Source organism: Rhinichthys klamathensis, unplaced genomic scaffold (genome assembly GCF_029890125.1).
Source record: "Rhinichthys klamathensis goyatoka isolate OS25496 unplaced genomic scaffold, OSU_Roscu_1.1 h1tg000097l_1, whole genome shotgun sequence".
In the NCBI taxonomy this organism is placed as follows: Eukaryota; Metazoa; Chordata; class Actinopteri; order Cypriniformes; family Leuciscidae; genus Rhinichthys; species Rhinichthys klamathensis.
In genome coordinates this window covers 357,336-379,190 of record NW_026606636.1, presented here as the reverse complement: position 1 = coordinate 379,190, position 21,855 = coordinate 357,336, and the positions used below count along the sequence as shown (strand labels likewise).

Genomic DNA, 21,855 nt, shown 5'->3' with positions numbered 1-21,855 from the left:
CCAAAATACCTTAGAACACCCTAGCAACCACCAAAAATACCTTAGAACACCCTAGCAACACCCTAGCAACCACCCAAAATACCTTAGAACACCCTAGCAACACCATAGCAACCACCCAAAATACCTTAGAACACCCTAACAACACCCTAGCAACCACCCAAAATACCTTAAAACACCCTAGCAACACCATAGCAACCACCTAAAATACCCTAGAACACCCTAGCAACCACCCACAACACCCTAGCAACCACTCAAAATACCTTAGAAACCACCTAGCAACCACCCACAACACCTTAGCAACCCACTAGAAACACCCTAGCAACATTTAATTACTTGAAACTATACTTTAACCTTTAAACTACTTTGAACTTTAAACTATTTAAAACTTTAAACTACTTTAAACTAATTTAAACTTCAAACTACTTTAAAATTCAAACTTATTTAAACTTTAAACTACTTTAACTTTCAAACTAATTTAAACTTCAAACTACTTTAAAATTCAAACTAATTTAAACTTTAAATTAATTTAAACTACTTTAAACTTTAAACTAAGTTAAACTATAAACTACTTTAAACTAATTTAAACTTCAAACTAATTTAAACTTTAAACTAATTTAAACTTCAAACTACTTTAAACTTCTTCAAACTTTGCGGTCCAAACTTTCACAAGCCAACTTAAAGTTTGTCTCGACGAACTTTTTCTAGTTATTATTATTATTATTCTTTTTCTGAGACTAAAATTTACAACTCTATCTCCTCCTAGAGCTTTAACTCCACATACTCCAAACTCGGCACGGACACTCAAACTGTTCTGACTCGGTGTGCTATATCTTTTCTAACTGATCGGACTTACGGTTTTCCTAAAAACTACGATCAAACTCGGAAAAAACTCCCATTGACTTTACATTGCGGAATCTTCAGATTTTCAAACTCCCCAACTGTCAAAAATTCAAATGTAAATCCCTTGAAACCCTAGACTGAATCAAACTGCCATTCTATATACTATATGAGCCAATGAGACTCATTCAAACTAATAAACTCATCTATCTCTGACACTTATCCATCTATCTATCTATCTACTTTAAACTAAATTAAACTTCAAACTAAATTAAACTTTAAACTTCAAACTAATTTAAACTTCAAACTTATTTAAACTTTAAACTTCAAACTTATTTAAACTTTAAACTAATTTAAACTTTAAACTCAAACTCGTACACTTATAAACTCATACACTTATAAACTCATGAATTCATACACTTATGAACTCAAACTCATAAATTAATAAACTCTGAACTCTTACTCATTTAAACTTATAAACTCTAAACTCATAAATTCATACACTTATAAACTCATGAACTTATAAATGCATTAATTCATACACGTATGAACTCTCATGAATTCATACACTTATGAACTTTTAAACTCATAAATAGTTCACCATAGCAAACACCCAGAACACTCTAGCAACTGCATAGCAACCACCCAGAACACCCTAGAAACCGACTGAAATACCTTAGAACACCCTAGCAACACCATAGCAACCACCCACAATACCTTAGAACACCCTAGCAACCACATAATATACCTTAGAACACCCTAGCAACCACCCAGAACACCCTAGCAACCACCCAAAATACCTTAGAACACCCTAGCAACCACCCAAAATGCCTTATAACACCCTAGCAACACCCTAGCAACCACCCAAAATACCTTAGAACACCCTAGCAACACCATAGCAACCACCCAAAATACCTTAGAACACCCTAGCAACACCCTAGCAACCACCAAAAATACCTTAGAACACCCTAGCAACACCCTAGCAACCACCCGAAATACCTCAGAACATCCTAGCAACACCCTAGCAACCACCCAAAATACCTTAGAACACCATAGCAACACCATAGCAACCACCCAGAACACCCTAGCAACCACCCAAAATACCTTAGAACACCCTAGCAACCACCCAGAACACCATAGCAACCACCAAAAATACCTTAGAACACCCTAGCAACACCCTAGCAACCACCCAAAATACCTTAGAACACCCTAGCAACACCCTAGCAACCACCCAAAATACCTTAGAACACCCTAGCAACCACCCAAAATGCCTTATAACACCCTAGCAACACCCTAGCAACCACCCAAAATACCTTAGAACACCCTAGCAACCACCCAAAATAACTTAGAACACCCTAGCAACACCATAGCAACCACCCAAAATACCTTAGAACACCCTAGCAACACCCTAGCAACCACCAAAAATACCTTAGAACACCCTAGCAACACCCTAGCAACCACCCAAAATACCTCAGAACATCCTAGCAACACCCTAGCAACCACCCAAAATACCTTAGAACACCATAGCAACACCATAGCAACCACCCAGAACACCCTAGCAACCACCCAAAATACCTTAGAACACCCTAGCAACCACTCAAAATACCTTAGAAACCACCTAGCAACCACCCACAACACCTTAGCAACCCACTAGAAACACCCTAGCAACATTTAATTACTTGAAACTATACTTTAACCTTTAAACTACTTTGAACTTTAAACTATTTAAAACTTTAAACTACTTTAAACTACTTTAAACTAATTTAAACTTCAAACTACTTTAAAATTCAAACTTATTTAAACTTTAAACTACTTTAACTTTTAAACTAATTTAAACTTCAAACTACTTTAAAATTCAAACTAATTTAAACTTTAAATTAATTTAAACTACTTTAAACTTTAAACTAAGTTAAACTATAAACTACTTTAAACTAATTTAAACTTCAAACTAATTTAAACTTTAAACTAATTTAAACTTCAAACTACTTTATACTTCTTCAAACTTTGCGGTCCAAACTTTCACAAGCCAACTTAAAGTTTGTCTCGACGAACTTTTTCTAGTTTATAAATATTATACATATAATAAAAATATAAAGAAAATTAAATGTTTGAATTAATTTAAAAGTCTCTTTTCACAGAGCAGCCAATCAGCAGCTGCGTCGTCTCAGGACGTCCCAGGTTTCCGCAAGATCCTCCCGAGGGCGAATTATGTGCTCCTGCCCAAGACTTCGGGAGGAGAGCGGGCCGAGGGCGAGAGCGACATGGATGCCCTCACGGACGGGGCGGTGGATGGAGCCCCTCGGGCCCCCGCTCAGGAGCCTCTGGCGTCCCCCATGACTCTGGGCAGTGAGGTGGAGCTCTCGGAGCAGTGCATCGCCATCGAGGCGCTCAGTGAGGACGCAACCGCGTCCCACAATCCCAGTGACAGACTGACGAGTCTTGGGCAGGACGGTCACAAAGCTGTTACTCTGCTTATGAAGAGGGAGGAGTCTCGAGTATCTTATGGGGATGTTGCCATAGCGATAGAGAATGGAATGGAAGGTGGGGCTTTGATGCCTCAGATCAAAGCAGACGCCACTCATCTAGTTGCCATAATACCCAATCAGGTGAGCTGTCAATCATCACTGCAACATTCACATTAAAACATAAAGCACATGAATGGTGCCTTGATTAATTAAACTAATGAATGTACAGCTTTAGTTTTTCACTTTTTCAAAATTATTCATTTTTATTCTGTGCCATGTGTTTCTCAGGGCCTGGAGAATAAAGTGATCAGCACGGCCAGCTCAATAATGATGTTTCCATTAATGAGCGCGATGAAATCAGAACCCAAACCCTCCTTTAAACTGGTCAGTAAATCCCCTGCAGAGATGTGATGTTTCCGTATTCATACAGATTTCCGTCTGTTCTTACCCGAGAAGTAATGAAAGGGAAAAAATGGCTTTTTCAAATGCATTTAAAATACATTTGAAAATACATAAAGTATTAGTATTGTAATGTTATTGTTGTTCAGGAAATTAAAATTATTATTATAATTATTAATAATAAAAAAAAACTTGTTACAGTAATAGTATTAATACAATAGCAATATATTTCTTTATTGATTTTTAATTGCAATTTTAATTATAATTGTAATAATAATAAATATAATTATTATAACTATTACACGTTTTTATCTTGCAGTAATAATATTAATTTTTAGGTTTATTGATTTATTTTTTATAATTTAAATAATAAAAACAATTTCTTTTTACAATCTTGCAGTAATAGTACTATTAATCCAATAGTAATATATTTCTTTATTGATTTAATTTGTATAATTTAAATTAATAAAATAAGAACAAAATAATGATAATAATAATACATAAATAAACAATTATAATAATTAAAAAAAAGCTTGTTTTGTTGTTGTTGTTGTGTATACACATTGAAAGTGTTTTTCCTTTATTGTCCTTAGCTGATCACATTACTGCATCAGCAAAAACAAAAAGTAATACAATATTTATACTACAAACTCTTCCTCACAAGCATTATATTAATCCACTGCCTTTTAAACACGTTTTGTTCATATATAATAAACCCGCATTCCAGTTTTCTGTGCACAATGCATGAAAAGCTCAGTTTATTTACTGTAACTCGCACATGTGTTCTGTGTTCAGCCCATCAAATACACACGGAGAGGACGGGGCAACTGCAGCACACCCGGGTGTGTGTTTTCATACGTCACCCGTCACAAACCGCCCCAGTGCCCTGACTGCGGACAACACCTCGGGGGGAAGTGGGTCGCAGCCGTGAGTCCTCAAACCTGTGCTACTGTCATCCTGTGTTACTCCGTCAAGCTTAGTCGTGGACAATACTCATTCACATACATCCATACAATAGATGATTAAAGCAATCATAAACATCCATATTGTGGTTCTCAGGAAGGAAAGAACCATCTTTCCATGCATTTTTTACTTCTTGAAAACATGTATTGTTGACTTGTCTTGAGATTTTTTTTTAATGTCTCTTATGCTCACTTAGGCTGCATTTATTACAGCAAAAATGTGAATATATATAAAAAAAGAAAAAGTAATTTATTCCTGTGATCAAAGCTGAATTTTCAGCATCATTACTCCAGTCTTCAGTGTCACATGATCCTTCAGAAATCACTCTAATATGATGATTTGCTGCTCAAACATTTTTAATGCATCCTTGCTGAATAAAAGTATTAATTTCTATTACTTACCCCAAACTTTTGAATGGTAGTGTCTCACAGTTTCTACAAAAATATAACGCAGCACAACTGTTTTCAACATTGATAATAATCATAAAAGGTTTATTGACCAGCAAATCAGCATATTAGAGTGATTTCTGAAGGATCATGTGACACTGAAGACTGGAGTAATGATGCCGAAAATTCAGCTTTGCATCACAGGAATACATTTTTAAATATATTATAATAGAAAACAGTTCTTTTAAACTTCCTGAATTGAAAAATGTGGCTTTTCTGCTTAAATATGCATGTCTTATTATAATCCTAAAAATAGAGGAATATAAAACAAGTTGTATTTCCCTGTTTTACAGGCTAAGAGAAGCTCAGTTAAAAGAGACCCGTCTTCAGCAAAACAGTGTGACGACTCCAAGCCTCCAGATCATGTGACAGACCCTGATGAGACGTCGTCTAAAGACTCAGAACAGACAAGCGCTGCCATTCTTCCTCAGAAAAGCTGTCTAGATAAAGCTCAGGACGGCAGGACCACAGCTGCCCGCAGGGTGAGCCGTCGCAAGAGAGAGCGGATGAGTGCGGCGTCTGACGCCGCTGGTGTCAACCGGTCTGATGCTGAACACACTGCTGTCCTGTGAGAAACTCACACGCTACACACACGCTAACTGCACAATACCTGGACAATACTGAACAAAATCTGCAGTTTACAACATTATTCATATTCTTTATATATCTTAGCGATTTTGTTGTGCTTTTGTCATTTTTTATTAGTTTTTAAAATGTCTATTTAGCTTGAATTGATTAGATTTTTTATTATTATATTATTTAGACTAAATTGATTTCAGTTTTAGTTTTTAATCATTTTATTCTTTCAACGTAAAATTACTTATTTCATAAAATGATTTATTTCTATAAATAATACGTTTTTCATCTAATATTTATATTTTATTTTATCTCTGCTTCATTGCAATTACCGAAAACAATATTTAAAAGTTTTTGAGTGTGGCATGAACATTAGCATCTCTTTCTTGACTCATTATTTAATCAATTTTTACACAACAAAATTGGATTAAAAATGCTAAATAACTGATAACTGGACACTTGCTAAATTGAACTTGCAATATAATGAGATGATTTGACTACAGTGTAGGATATTACTGTATGAAATGTATATCAGTGCGTACTGTTTGCATACTGTGTGTACTGCACAATATGCATGAAGTAATGCACATTTGATCATCTTTGTCTTCCTCATTCGACTGCGACTCTCTAATGTGTGTGTTTGGTGTCGTGTGCTTCAGAGCTTTGGGTGCTGGGCAAATTCAGGTTGTCGCGAGAGAGAAAAACAGCAGTGTATTACAGAAACGCCGGATACGAGCAATTCTTCCAGCGCCCGCCCAGAATAGTGAGTCGGCCGTTGTTTAAAGCACTAATGAAACTGTAAATGAACTGCATCTGATGTTTACATGTGGCCTGTTTCTCACAGATGCGTCTGGCCAGTCCGCAGTGGTGCAGTGGATCACGGTTCCCCCTGATAAAGCCAAAACTGACACTAATATCATCAGAGCTGGTGAGTCAAACACCAAGGAGAGATCTTATAATATATCTGTTGGGTTTCATTCATCTTATCTTCATTGTTGACTCTCTTAGTTGTGACATGTTGTGTTTCTAGTGAAACCGTCACCCAGTGAACACATGACCGGTCTGAAGCCCAGCACCCTCAAACAGCTGGGTCACATGATCACACCCAGTGCCTTAGAACAGGTGAGATTACTGTACCCAACACAATAATAATAATAGTATTATTGTAATAATAACTATAGTAATGTTCACAATAATAATAATCTGAGAGAATAATAAAGTAATAAATACAACAAGGAAAATAATAAAAATAACATTAATAATAAAATTAACAAAAAAAACACAACAAAACTATACAAAATAATAATAATACAAATATTAAGTATTCAGCATAGAACAAGAATAAATAATAATCTGAGAAAGAGAAAAATATTAACAATAATAACAACAGTAACAGTACAAAATGGTAATAATAATATAAACAATAAGAATAAAAATAATCTGAGAGAAGAAAAAACATATTATAGTAATATTAATATTAATTATTAGTTGTTGTTGTTATTATCATTATAATATAATTATGATATTAATACAGAATACAATACAAAATAATAATAATGCAAATATTCTGAAAGAATAAAGTAATAAAAATAACAAGAAAAACAAGGATAAATAATAATCTTAGACAAAGAAAAATATGAACAATAATAACAACAGTAACATTAAAAATAATAATAATAATACGAGTGAATAATAATAATAATAATAATAATAACAACAATAAAATAACCTGGAAGAAAACAAAAAAACCCCAATAATAATAATAATAATAATCTGAGATAATACTTTTAATCTAGGATAATAAAAATAGCAATAATGATAGTAACAATTCCATACTAAACAACAACAATGATAATAGTAAAATACATAATAATAAAAATAATCTGAGTAACCATACAAAATAATAATTAAAATATTCTAAGATAATAATAATAATAAAAACAACTACAACAGAAAGAATAATAATAATAATCTGAGATGATGATGATAATCATCTGAAGTTGGTGTGTGTCAAGTCAAGTCAAGTCACATTTATTTATATAGCGCTTTTCACAATACAGATTGCATCAAAGCAGCTTCACAGTGATAACATGAAAGTAGTACAACACAGTTCAATAATATTGTTGAATATTAAATATCCCCAACTAAGCAAGCCAAAAGCAAGGCGACAGTGGCAAGGAACCAAAACTCCATCAGATTGGATGGAGAAAAAAACCTTGGGAGAACCCAGGCTAGTCAGGGGCCAGTTCTCCTCTGGCTAACAATCATAGGGTTTTAAAGAAGCTTTACAGTAAGTCCATATCAGAGAGTACCTGGAAAAAATACATTTAGTTAATCATGTAATATTTAGGGGATAACATATCGCCGGCGTTGAGTCGTCTCTTCGCAGGCGTTGAGTCGTCTCTTCACAGGCGTTGGTCTTCTCATCACAGGCGTTGAGGCATCCGAAATCCCCGTGAGAGGCAGGATACCAAACTGGAGCCTACGAACGCCATTTTTCTCGGGACAAGCGTCCCGAGATAACGGCAGAAAGGCAGATGGGAAATAATTAGCATAATTAGCGTGTGTGATAGAATGTAAAAGCTGTGTGTGATTGTAGAAGCCCCTGACGGTCGGCAGTAACCAGTACATCATCACAGACAACGGTGTGAAGATCCTCTCCATGGTGCCCTTCAAGAAGACCGCTGGATCCTCCCTGGTTAGTGTTCACAAGCATATACAACACGTGTGTGTGTGTGTGTGTGTGTGTGTGTGTGAGAGTGTGTGTGTGTGGTGTTCTTCTGTGTTCTCCTATGATAAATGATCATCAGATTGTGGACTAGTGCTGTATGTGTGTGTGTGTGTGTGTGTGTTCTTCTGTGTTCTCCTATGATTAATGATCATCAGATTGTGGACTAGTGCTGTATGTGTGTGTGTGTGTGTGTTCTTCAGGCTCTGGGTTTGTCTACAGCGAGAGGTCGAGGTCGTTGTAAGAATCCGGCGTGTGATTACGTCTATAAAAACAGACACAAACCTCAACACTGCCCGACCTGCGGCTGCGAGCTCGCCAACAAACACGTCAAGAAGAACAAACTCACGGTCCGTTTCAGCACACCAAATCAACTTAAACAAACTTATTTAATATCATTAACTAATGCATTGTTTGCAGTAAGAGTTTGTAAATGTTTCTTTCATTCCAAGAAGTGTAAATGTTTGTTATTAGTTTTAGTTTAGGCCTAGTGTCAGCTCCGCTCTTGGTGGACTGTTGGAGTTTTGCACTGTAAATGTCCAGTCAAACTAAACTTTATTCAGACACCTTCAACATTTCTCACATCATCACAGTTTATTCGCTATAGTTTAGAAAATGGCAATAAAACATGACAAGAACTCAGTTGATATTTCACTGGTTTTGTCCGTCCTTCTGTTAGACTGACTCACACATGAATTATGTTGAATAACTGTCAGCTGTTAAAGGGGCATTATGCAGAAATCCCGTTTTTGTCAAACAGCGACCCCTAGAGTTACTGTGGAGTACTTGAATTTAATGTTACTGTCGTAAATACCACTCACTCAGAGCTTGACATGCCCTGTTACATAGTATACAATAGTACATTGTGTTTAATTTGTCGTTTAATGAGATATAATATATGTTGTTAGTGGTGAGAATTTTCACGTGATTAAATGCATAGATCCGACAATTTTAATGGTCCAGAGGCAGAACTTTTGCCAAGTGTGTCAGAGGTTCTGGGTTCTAATCGGTAGTAGTAGTATAGTTTATTTTCCTCATCAAAACCGATTGTTTATTAGTGGTTGTATTTCAAGCAGGGACATGTTTTTTGTGCATTAGATTTTGTGATTTCACCATAACAAAATATAGAGTCTCTCAGTCCCCGCAACTGATTCAGGCGCGCGTCACAACAGAACACTGTAACTTATCTGCACCACTGATCGCAGAGGCAACGAGCACTTTGGTCACTTGATTTCAAAAGTAACACATTTCAGATCGCCTCTTATTTAACAAACGAACGAAATGAATGCTCTACTAGAGTTACCTGGAGATGTTTTATTTGTTTGTAATGGTAACGTTACATCCGTGCCGCGAGAAGTTTCAATGGGGACATAACACACCAGCAAATTATCCCTATGCTCGTGTCCGACTCCTCGCTCGGTCAGTCTGCCGTTTCCTCTTTCTCTGTTCCTCCGACAATGCTTTCCTAGCTTTCTGCATCTTATATGCCGGCTCAGCCATGACGATAGTGTGACAAACTCCATCCATCTATACCTTGTTCCTGTGTGTATGTGTGCAGTTGCCGTAAAGGAATATGTTACATCGCGAGAGCTGATATCACGCGATACTTCCTGATGCGGCCCGCCGCACCGAAGTTGCAAGTGAGATTTTTTCGCTCACAGGCACCAGGGGGGGTCGAGACGCCCACCATTCAACCCGAAAGAAGTTATATAACCATTTCAATAACTCTGAAGCTGTTCAGTTAAGCTAAAAAAGCTGCATAGTGTCCCTTTAAATTTAACTACACAATTAGATAATACCAGTTTAGCTCAACCGATTACCAAGCATTGCTTCATGATGTTCAGTCTGTGTGTAAAAAGCTCGCATTAGCAATTCAAGAAAAAAAACTTCAGCAAAACATGATCAGCTCAAAGTGTCTTCAATTTTTGGTCTCAAATTGTTATAAATTTTACTGGTAGTCACTGTATGAAGAATTTTTGAGTATAATATTTCACAGTTTGTTTGCTCTCCTCACTTACATAAATGAACTATAGTGTCCAGCACACACTAGTAAAAAAATATCAAAAATGAATAATTTTTGGTTTGACTGTATGTCTACATAATACAGCGCACAAAAAGAGCAACTAAAATGGTGTTTTCCCTGATGAGTCCCACACTAATGAGTGTGTGTGTGTGTGTGTGTGTGTTGTCCAGCCGTGTGCTGAGGATGTGTCCAGTTCTGCGCTTCTGTTGGACTGGTCTCAAGCTCTGAGCGGGTCTCAGAAAGAGCATCAGCGTCACTCCACCGTCAGTCTGCTGCGCTCGTGTCTGCAGTTCCCCGAGAGCGAGAGTGAACTGCAGGACGTGTTCAGCCTCATACACGAGCTCAACAGCCCAGAGGAGGAGAGCAGCGGCTGGCCCAGCTTCTACGAGTCTGCGGCCACACACTGCAGTCTGTGTCAGTGCTCGCTGTTCAGAGGAGACCGCAGGTGAGAGGAGCCGGGCCGCGGGGGCATGTGCTGGCGGGACGGGTGTAATCGTGGGAGATTCTCATGTTGTGGTGTGTTGTGTCGTTTAGTTCAGTTGCAGGTTTGGAGGATTGCTGGTTGTTGACTGATCGTATAATTCGTCCCGTCACTCTGCAGCTGAAGGTCTGTACCAATCTCCAGTGTCTGGCGATACACAGTTTCACAGACCTACATCCAGGTAAACACACACACACACACACACACGTTTACTTAGCTATCTAAATGGGGACATTCCATAGACGTGATGGTTTTTATACTGTACGAACTGTATATTCTCTCCCGTTACACTAACCTGACCCCTAAACCTTCCCATCACACAAACCTTTCTGCAGTTTTACATTTAGAAAAACTTTAATAACTTTATTTTTTATACCAGATTTACAAATGAGGACGTCCCTAAAGGTTTTTGGAGATTTTGTCAGGTTTTGGTCATTTCTAGGTACAAATTTGTCCCCAAAATATAGTTAAGTAGGTACACACACACACACACACACACACTCTTACCGCAACAAGGAAGATCTTTTTTTTTTTTTGTATTATACCAAATGTGTTAAATATACTTAAACTCATTTGATTTGAAAGATTATTTTAAAACTGTTACTTTGCCATGAAAGTAGTTTGTCATGTTCATTTATGCATTTGTCAGACCAGACTCTTTTATCTTAAGCTTTTGTCTTAGTAACAGAGCATAGAATATGACGGTTTGGGGTATTGTTTTGTGTAAATGCATATTTAAGCACAAAAGTTGCCATGGAAACATTTCTAATGGAAACATTTCTCAATTTCATTTTACTTTATGTATTAAAATAACTAAAACTGAAATAAAAATTAATAAAAACTATGTATAGACATTAAAAAATTTAATAAATATGGCAAACAAAAAATTACTAAAACTTTAACTAGAATTAAAATAAAAACAGAAAATATGAAAATAAAAACTCATTTCAAAACAAAATAAAAATTAATAAAAAAACATATAGACAATTAAAAATAATAATAAAAATGACAGAAACACGCAACAAAATTAACAAAATGTTTCCTAAATTTTTTATTAACTTAAATAAAAACTAATTCAAAATAAAAATTAATGAAACTATATAGAAATATTTTTTAGGGAAAAAAACTAATACAAATGACAAAACAGCAAAATTACCAAAACTAACTAAAATTAAGATGAAAAATAATATAAAAACTCATTCAAAATAAAATACAAATTTATATATAAACAAAACTATATAGACAATTAAAAATAATTATGTCAAAAACACACAAAATTGCTAAACTTTCAACTGAAAAGTAAAATAAAAATGATTCAAAATACAATAGAAATGAATAAATCTATATAGACATATTTAAATAAAATTAATAACTAACTACATTTAAAAATAAAATGAAAAATAACTAAAATAAAAAATAAACTATAAAAAAAAAACCTATATAGACATTTTAAAAACCAAAACCTAATACAAATGCACTAAAAAAAGACTAAAAGTTTAACTTGCATTAAAATGAAAACAGAAAATATGAAAATGAATCAAAATAAAAACTATAATGTTATCTCAATGACACTAAAATAACATCTCTCGTAACACTGACATGATAAATGCAACATGTATCACTGCAGGTTGTGTGTTTGTGTTTTTCTCAGGTGTGTTTAATGTTGGCAATAAACTGCTGGTGACGCTGGATTTGTTCTTTAAGATGAGACATCAGATCCGACTGGGAGACGATCCTGCACACGCTGCTCTCAGTTTCATCAAACACTCACAGATGCTAACAGGTGCTTCATCATCATCTTCATCTCTCACACACTGAACGCGTGTGTGAAGTTTACCGGGCCTCTTTGTGTCTCGTGCTGCAGACGCTGTGTTGAGCTCGGAGCAGGAGTCACATGTTCAGGATCTGTTCTGCAGCGGTTACTGGGCGTTTGAGTGTCTGACGGTTCGAGACTATAACGACATGATCTGTGGTGTGTGTGGCATCGCACCCAAACTGGAGATCGCGCAACGCAACACCAACAACACTTTACTGCTCAAAAACGTGGAGGTATGAACCAGTGAACCATCAGCTGGAAGGAACATTTAAAACTCAAAATGAAAATTAGAAATGCTGCTGACTGAACTAAACTAACTTGTTGAAGCACTAAAATTACTCAAACTAAAATAAATATAACTTAAAGCTGAATAGAAATATTAAAAAACATAAACTAATAAAAATGACAAAAGCATATAAAATGACAATTTTAAAAAAAATTGTGAATAAATACTGTAATAGTATAAAACTCCCAGTAAATGAACAGTGGTGTCCCGGGTGTTGTTCTCTGTAGTTCACGTGGCCTGATGTCCCGGCGCCGGACGAGGTGCACGTCGATGAGTTCTGGCTGACGATGGAGAACGAGGCGCTGGAGCAGGCGGTGTTTCCCTCCAGTGTTCCTCTCACACGCTTCGACGCCTCCATCATCGCCCCGTTCATCCCTCCTCTCATGAGGAACACGCTCGCCATCAACACGGAGAAGGACAAGATCACCCCTGACACTCAACACACAGGTGCAGATACACGCCTTTAATCCTCTGGTGCGACTCCTGTTAAAAAAGTATTTAAATGAAATTAATGTACTATATTTAATAGGGCTGGGTATTGACACAAATTTCACGATTCGATTTCGATTCACAAGCTTGCAATTCGATTCGATTCGATTCGATATTGATTATTTTGGATATCATCAATACATGGCAAATTTTCTCAAGGAAAACAAATCTCTTAACCCTTTAAGCGCCAAAGTCGCAAAATTGCGACAAGACGTCATACTTAATAAAACAGGCTGTGGGTCCTAATATGGTGTAATATCTAATTTGTATTCCCTACCACTAGATGGCAGACATGTAATACTTCGATTCAAGATCAAAATGACGTCATGTTCCTATTCAAAGTGTTGGAGGAAACAGCAGAGCAAGTGAGCGATCGTGTCATTGATGCGGAAGCAGTTCAGTTCAGAGCGTCTGAGGAGTAAATTGTGATATTTGTGAGAGAAAATAGTCAAATGGCTAATAAAAACTTGTACCGTGAGGATGTGTTGCAAATGTTATTCGCCGATTCTGACTCTGAAGGGGAATATTTGCCTTTTGTAAATGACGATCGGCCGTCTAATGATCGCGCTTCTCCCGGTTCATCTTTGCCGTGCAATGGTGCCGCCCGCGCCTTTCCCGGTACTTTGCCGCGTGCGCTTCTCCTGGTACATCTTTGACGCGCAAAAATAAAACATGCAAATAAGTTTAAACATCAGTTCAATATCTACTATTTCCTGAATATTATGAAATTCAAGAGGGCCGCCCCCTTATGGCGTCATAATATGCAAATTAGATGAGTATATTTACACCCTTCATAAACTTTTAGTCATCCCCAACATTTTTCTAATTTACAGTAGATCTCTATCTTTAAACCCTTTCAAGCCACAAGCTTTTGAAATGTTGATGTCAAAATCCAGCATTTTTTCAAAAAAAACCTTGGCGCCTAAAGAGTTAACTAATGCTGTAAACTATGGGAGTCAGTTGTAGCCCACTATGCTTCATTAGCCTACTATAATATTGAAGGTAAAAATGAACTGATTTGTAGCTATACAAACACTTAAATTACACTTATTTATTTTTATAATAATAAAGTTATACGAAATATAAATTTTTTTTTGGCTGTCATAAAAACTTGCCAGATTTATTCAAACATGCAATATCGAAGAACATTAAAAATTATAATGAATATGTAATATGGTGCATATATTTAGCAAAATGCTCCTCTTTAGAGTTAATTTTTCTAGCTGACTAACGAGTTTATGGTCACATGGTTTTTCTGAGGTAAATGTGACGTTACATGACATTGTTTACGAGTTGTTTTACTGACGTCTTTCCACGGTTGAAACACTGATTGAGCGATTCCATGTGACATGATACGGATTTCGATAAGTTGTACTCTATCTTTTAACACTTTCAGACGTTCATTCATGTTTATTTCGCGCTGTAACTGGTATTATTAAGGCAGAAGAGGAGATCATGTGCGCTCCGCGCTGCTGCTTCTCTTGAGCTAAGCTGAGCCAGAGCGATCTCACGCCACAGCGTCAACACACTATTTATGTTTTTTAATTTCGTAAGAAAATGGACGTATTCAGAAATCTGAGACTTTATTTAGTATCAATAGTAACAAAGCACAAAGATTATTGCGATTTATTGGATGGGATGCGCGCTACAATGTTCCATTCATTCATCAAATGAAAACAGGATGACTAATCGATTCTTGAGATTTAAGAATCGATATCGGTTTGTAAAAATGAGAATCGATTAATATCGAGAAATCGATATTTTTACCCAGCCCTAATATTTAACGAATATATATGTACTATAATATAACAAACTATATTGTAGTTCGATTATGTTATTTATTTAATATTGTATGGTACTAAATTATATTTACAATCCATTTATTCACTTTTTGAGCATAGAGCCGAAAATTAGGTTTTCAACTTAAACTTTCATAAATCTTGAATGCTTTGGAGCGCAGACTTAAAGGGATAGTTCACCCAAAAATGAAAATTCTGTCATTAATTTCTCGCCCTCATGTCGTTCCAAACCCGTCAGTCCTTTGTTTATTATTTTCTATGAAATCTGAGAATTTTCAGTCCCTCCATCAGGAGCAACGGTTTAACCTTCATTTTATGAAGCGACGCAAGTGCTTTGTTTGCGCAAAAAAACATAATTTACCTCTATATAGGTTAAACCACTGGATTACTTTAATGATGTGTTTCCTATTGTTCTGGACCTTGAATGTGTAAATTGCGTCAAAGGAGGGACTGGAAGCTCTCAGATTTCATCAAAAAGATTTGTGTTTTGAAGATGAACGAAGGTCTTACGGGTTTGGAACGACGTGAGGGGGAGTAAATAATGACAAAGGGTTAGTTCACCCAAAAATTAACATTTTAAGTTTTTTTTTTTTTTTTTTTTTATCAGACACTTGGCAGATTATTGCTAAAGTGAAAAAAGTTTTTAAAAAATTAAAGTAAAAAGTAATAGAATTTTACATTTATTGTTATGAAAAATGCTATTTAAAATTTTATTGTGAAATATATATTTTCCAAAACAAGTTTTACTCTAAAACTGCGAGAAATTCAAAGCCATAAATCTAAACAAGTTGTTTTCCAAATTTGAGCTTGATATGGTTCAGTGAGATTTGGTTTGGGCGCAGTACCAAGCGTTTCCACTAGATGAAAATGTTTCCCATTCATTTCCAATGTGATGTGACTATTTCTTCAACCATTTAACCTTTTCAAATCATGTCCATGTTCACATAGCAAGTTCACCAAGTTTCGTACCATTCAGATAAAGTAAAAAAAACAACAACAAAACATTCGGTCCAGAACGACTGAAGTTTGCATCATTAATTTGGCTATTTTCCTGTTTATTTCTGTGAAGCTAATTTGAAAAAATCAAATATTGTATAAAGCGCTATAAAAATAAAGACGAAAGGTGAAGTTTCTGATTCCTGAAAGCTGTGACCTGAAAGCTTATGGCTTGATTTAAGCATCATTCTCTGTGTGTGTGTGTGTGTGTGTTTCAGGGGACCCGTCGGTCCTGGTGCGTCTGATCCACGAGGGTCTTCTGCTTCCCGATCAGATGGATCAGCACAGTGAGGAGGAGCTCAGGGACGTGCTGGAGAAATGTGGGATTCCTGCTGCAGAAGACAGTGACAAAGTACATGACAAAACACTTCGTTATCTAGATGGGAATATCTCATAAACTTCTATTGCTCATAAACTGAGCTAGTTATAAAAACTTAAGCCTAACAGAAAACTTTCTGCATTTTTACAATAAAAAAAATAAAGAACTGATTCTAATAAAAATAAAGAACTGATTCTAATAAAAATAAAGAACTGATTCTAATAAAAATAAAGAACTGATTCTAATAAAAATAAAGAACTTTATTTTATAGTGACAGCTCAAATAAGCGTGTAAAACATGTAGCGAATGGACTTCTGGTTTGGTTTGACAGGACGGGCTGCTGGAGTCGGTGTCTCTGCTGTATTCACAAACACAAAACGGACTCTGGACGGGACGTCAGCCTCAAGCGCTCATGACGGCGGGCAAAATCAGTAAAGTGTGTCCTCATCAGGTACACAGCACTCCCTGTCATACACGTTTGTGATGATGCTGGTTCCACATGAGCTGATGTCTGGTCTCTGGTCAGGTGGTTTGCGGCTCCAAGTATATGGTGCGCAGAGAGAGCGCTCGAGATCACCTGGACCTGCTGCTGTCCTCGCGCTTCTGGCCGCCGGTGTACGTCACAGACTGTGCCCAGAAGGTGGCGCTCTGCACTGACGTGTTATACCCTGAACTAGCCTCACAGATGTGGGAGAAGAACCAGGGATGTTTTTCTGATCCCACTACAACACCACAGGTGACAGATAAAGGAATAGATCAACCAAAAAAAAAAAAATTATAATAAAAATTTATATTTTAATTACAGTGTATATATATATATATATATATATATTATCATAATGCATTATTATTTTTATATAATTATTATTAAAAACATATTTATTTGTATTATTATAATTTATTTATCCTCATGTCATTCTGCTGTGATTTCTTCAATGAAACAAAGATTATTTTACAATTTTAATTTCTTTTTTGCTTTTTTTAAGCATTTATTTCAAAGGTTTAGGAAAAAATAAATTATATATATATCCATCCTTATTTAAACCAAACAATAAACTTAAAAACCTAACATTTGTAAGAAATTCTACACAATTTTTTTTCATCTTAGAGTGACTATGATTATTATCATCAATATAATTGTATAATTTGATAATAATAATAATAATATCGTAATGCATTATTACTTTTAATATAATTATTAAAAAACATTTATTTTTATGATTATAATTTATTTATCCTTATGTCATTCTGCTGTGATTTCTTCAATGAAACAAAAAAAGCAAAAAAAAAAAAAATTTTTAAAAAAAAATAATTAAGCATTTATTTCAAAGGTTTAGGAATTAATATATATATATACAGTAGTCCACATTTGAAGTGGATCGAAACCTTAGTTATACATGAATTTTGAACAATTTCCCGTTGTTGTCTTAGGACAACTTTGATAAACTTTTTTGATCCACTTCAAATGTTGACTACTATATATATTAGGGGTGTAACGACACACAAACCTGACGGTTCGGTTCGTCCCACGGTTTTGAGGTCTCGGTTCGGTTCGGTTCGGTTCATTTCGGTGGGGTGGGGGGGGGGGGGTTTAGAAAGCTAAAATTGCTTTTATTTTTTATTAAACAGTGCTTTAATGAACAAATTGTGTCCTTGTCTTTAAATTAATTCAATTACAAGTAAACGTTTCTCAAGGATAACAAAATTATCTGCTAATGCTGTAAACTACAGCCCTTACTTGCACATTACTATAACATTAAAGCTTAACAAGCCTAGACTTTTAGCCTAAATTATATAATAATAATCAACACTCAAATAACAAATTGTATGAAAACATGTAAACTGCACATAAGGCAATTTTTGCATTAACATGTTTTTACTCTAATTTGTTATTGTTATATAATAATTTACACAGTTGCTGTTATTTTCATGACAACTATTTTAAACATACATTAAATAATCAAGATATCATAAACAGGTTAAGTAAAATATAATATAAAGGGTAATATATAGCATTTATTTAGTGAAAGTGTTAGCAAACCAGCAAGCTGTGGACACTGAATGACTTGCCTGAGGTAAATATAAAGCTATGTGAAAAACTAAGCGTTTTATTGACGTATTTCCGCTGTTGAAACACTGATTGAGTGTTTACACGAGTTATGATGCCTTTCAGTAAGTATACTGTATCTTTCAACATACCTTCGGGTGTCCATTCATGTTTATTCTGTAACTGAGGAAGAGATGATCGCGGTCCGCGCTGCCGCATGCATACAGTGATATCTGTCACGCCACATGTAAGAGCGCCAAAACGGCATTTATTGTTTGCATTTCGTGATCAAATAGACATAATTTGAAAGATTACACCTTGCTTATTATCAAAAGTAACAAAACACTGAGCTTATTGGGATTATATGTGGTTAAGGGTGGTTAGGCATCAGCCCTGTATTCGTTGTGTACACAACACATGAGGTGCAATGAGCCGGGGCTGGGCGGGGCCGCAGGGGGCGGGGCGTGTTCGGTTCGCCATGAGAGTATCGCGATACGTATCGTGGGGGGTGTATCGCGGTTTTTCGGCGATGGGAAGTGTATAAGTGCTGATAATATATGAAAATATGCCTTAAAAAAAGGTGTAATTGATTTCTATACATAATTTAGATTGTCCTTGCAGTGAACTTGTTGTACAAAGATTTCAAAACAACTGATTGTGCGTTGAACATGTCAGTCTCACAGCGTTCTTCTTCTCTTTCTCAGTACGTGTCGTGCTCGGAGCTTCAGGATCAACCGTACAGTTTAGATCTCACAGCAACTGAATCAAACCCTCATCTGCACCCGCTCACCAAATCCTCGTCTCGCTGGATAGTGCGACCCGACGCCCCCCACGACGCCCAGCACGACGCCCAGCACGCCATGAGCCTCTGCAAAGAGCTCGAGCCCTACGCCGGCATCGTCTCCGAGATGTGGGACCAGTCCGAGGGCGAAACCAGCAACAACCACAGCCGTGAGGCTCTAGTGTTCGAGAACGCAGCGTATTACTACCTCTACAACAGATTACTGGACTTCCTGAGCAGCAGAGACATCGTGAACCAGCAGATCGCAGAAGTGTTGAGCGCGTGCCAGCCGGGAGAGGTGGTGATGATCCGGGACGCCCTCTACAGGCTCGGAGTGGCACAGATCAACACTGACCCGGAGGAAGAAGGCCTGGACAAACACTCAGATGGACTTGTGTTTGAGGAGGTGATGCTCGACTGAAGCAGGGACGGGTTACTCGACAAACACAAGCTGGAAATGTGCCTGGGAAATGACTTCAGGTTTTATTTAAGAGATGGTGTGGGGAGAAACAGAAACTGTGAGGAATAATTCATGCAGAAATAAACTCTGTCCTTATTTATTCACCTACATGTCGTTGGTGTTCAATCTGGAAATGATTCATGCAGCTCTTTTTCATACAACAAGAGTCTCTTATGATTTCAGAAGAAATTGATATAGCACTCATGTATTGTAATGATACTAGATACTAATCTTAAAGGGACAGTTCATCCAAAAATGCTAATTCTGTTGTTTCAAACCTGTATGAGTTTATTTCTTCTTTCATTGTATTTTTTTTCTCCATACTATAAGTCAATGGGGCCAAACAACTGTTCAGTTACTCATATTCTTCAAAATATACAGATTTTTCACTTTTGGGGGAACTATCCCTTTAAGATTTACATATACAATTTCAATCCATTTGGATTTCAGTTTTAACATATAGTTTTTTATGCAGTTAATTAGTTTAACTAATAAAATGTGATGCATTTTTATCATTCATACATGAATGAAACTGCATTTCTGTAAGTGAATGTGATTTTAAATACACAATAACCATATTAGTATTTATATATCATCATATTTATATATGAAGATTTATTTATTTATTATCAATGTTTACAGTTTGTTTCTATCTGAAATTTTAACTAATTAAATTTTGCTCGTTCCACAGCTTGCCGTATTATACTTGATACTTTTTAACGGATTAAATAGTTTTCGCAATCAGCAGATTTATGCTGATACTAATACATTTTAATAAATGCGTTTTGCGAATATGATAATTGAAATCAAATCAAATAGATCAACGGTGTAATCCAAATGGATGGATATTTTATATGCAATTATAATCTTAAATTTACACCTACATATATAACAGTGGATGTTGCTTTTTAGAGCTTTAAAGCCCATATAAATCATTTCATTGTGTGGAAAAGAGCAGCGTGAACATGTACTTTTGTCTAAAAAAAACAAGTTTGGTGAGTAAATGATGCCGGCAGTTTCAATTTCCCTGAAAAATAACTGTGTCTCTGAGTCTTGATCTTCTAACACGTTAATGATTGTAAATAAGAAGCTTTTTATTACCCACAGAAAAGCGAAACCCACTACAGGTGGAAAACCGACAGTATTTATTTTCATTTCATATTTTGACAGCTTTTTTCATGCATAGAAAGACTCTTTGACAAGTTGAAGTATTTATTCCGAGTGCATTTTGACCTGTCATAACAGAATCGGACTCAAATATTGAAGTTTGTGTTTGGCTTGATCACTGGAGCAGCAGCTGACATTGAGTGACATCACACTCGCTCTCAATAAACTGTATTTTCACTGATAAAAACAAGATCACCTGACATGTTCCTGCTTTATTAGTAGCAAAACAAAAATATACAGATCTGTAGATGTCCAAGGTGCAGAATTCATTAATGAGAGCATCAAGGGAACCATTAATATACTTCTAGATAATATACATGTAGATAAACACTGAGAAAAAACATCATTCTGATTGAGAAATCTCATATAATTCAACTTTATGTAAATGTAAAAAAAAAGATATAATATAAACATGGCAGTTTGTGCTTTGAGAAAGAAAACATCAGGTTAATCACATTTTCTAAGCAACCTGAAGTTACTGTGGCAGTGTGTGTGTGTCTGATGCTACCATGATAATATATGCTCTGAGAACCATTCAGACGTTAATAAGAAACTACAGAACAAAACGACAGATTTTTCACTACTCGCAATGTTTGACGAAAGTAAGAAAATTTAAAACATTTCCACCATATAAATGTATTTCATTCACACCAAATAATCAAAAAGGAGTTTACACTGAAAAAAAAAAATCCATTACAAATATCTAATTCTTACGTCATTTTGATTCACAGGTAAATGGATCTTGATTTATGATATTAAGTCTTGCTTTCTGAAAAA

At 35.8% G+C, this 21,855-nt stretch overlaps 1 protein-coding gene across 1 annotated transcript in view; it reads left to right on the top strand.

The window, feature by feature from the left end:
* hmgxb3 (HMG box domain containing 3) overlaps positions 1-20,041 on the top strand; it is a 54,742-nt gene extending 34,701 nt beyond the window's left edge. The window contains exons 4-21 of the mRNA XM_056252607.1: positions 2,976-3,443; positions 3,591-3,686; positions 4,497-4,628; positions 5,404-5,678; positions 6,346-6,449; positions 6,531-6,614; positions 6,717-6,808; positions 8,286-8,384; positions 8,618-8,764; positions 10,608-10,882; positions 10,972-11,099; positions 12,570-12,701; positions 12,783-12,967; positions 13,248-13,467; positions 16,523-16,656; positions 16,955-17,074; positions 17,150-17,359; positions 19,375-20,041. Coding sequence (XP_056108582.1) covers positions 2,976-3,443; positions 3,591-3,686; positions 4,497-4,628; positions 5,404-5,678; positions 6,346-6,449; positions 6,531-6,614; positions 6,717-6,808; positions 8,286-8,384; positions 8,618-8,764; positions 10,608-10,882; positions 10,972-11,099; positions 12,570-12,701; positions 12,783-12,967; positions 13,248-13,467; positions 16,523-16,656; positions 16,955-17,074; positions 17,150-17,359; positions 19,375-19,872 — 3,399 coding nt within the window. The 3' untranslated portion in view covers positions 19,873-20,041. The remainder of the gene's footprint in view (positions 1-2,975; positions 3,444-3,590; positions 3,687-4,496; positions 4,629-5,403; positions 5,679-6,345; positions 6,450-6,530; positions 6,615-6,716; positions 6,809-8,285; positions 8,385-8,617; positions 8,765-10,607; positions 10,883-10,971; positions 11,100-12,569; positions 12,702-12,782; positions 12,968-13,247; positions 13,468-16,522; positions 16,657-16,954; positions 17,075-17,149; positions 17,360-19,374) is intronic.
* The last annotated feature ends 1,814 nt before the right edge of the window (positions 20,042-21,855 follow it).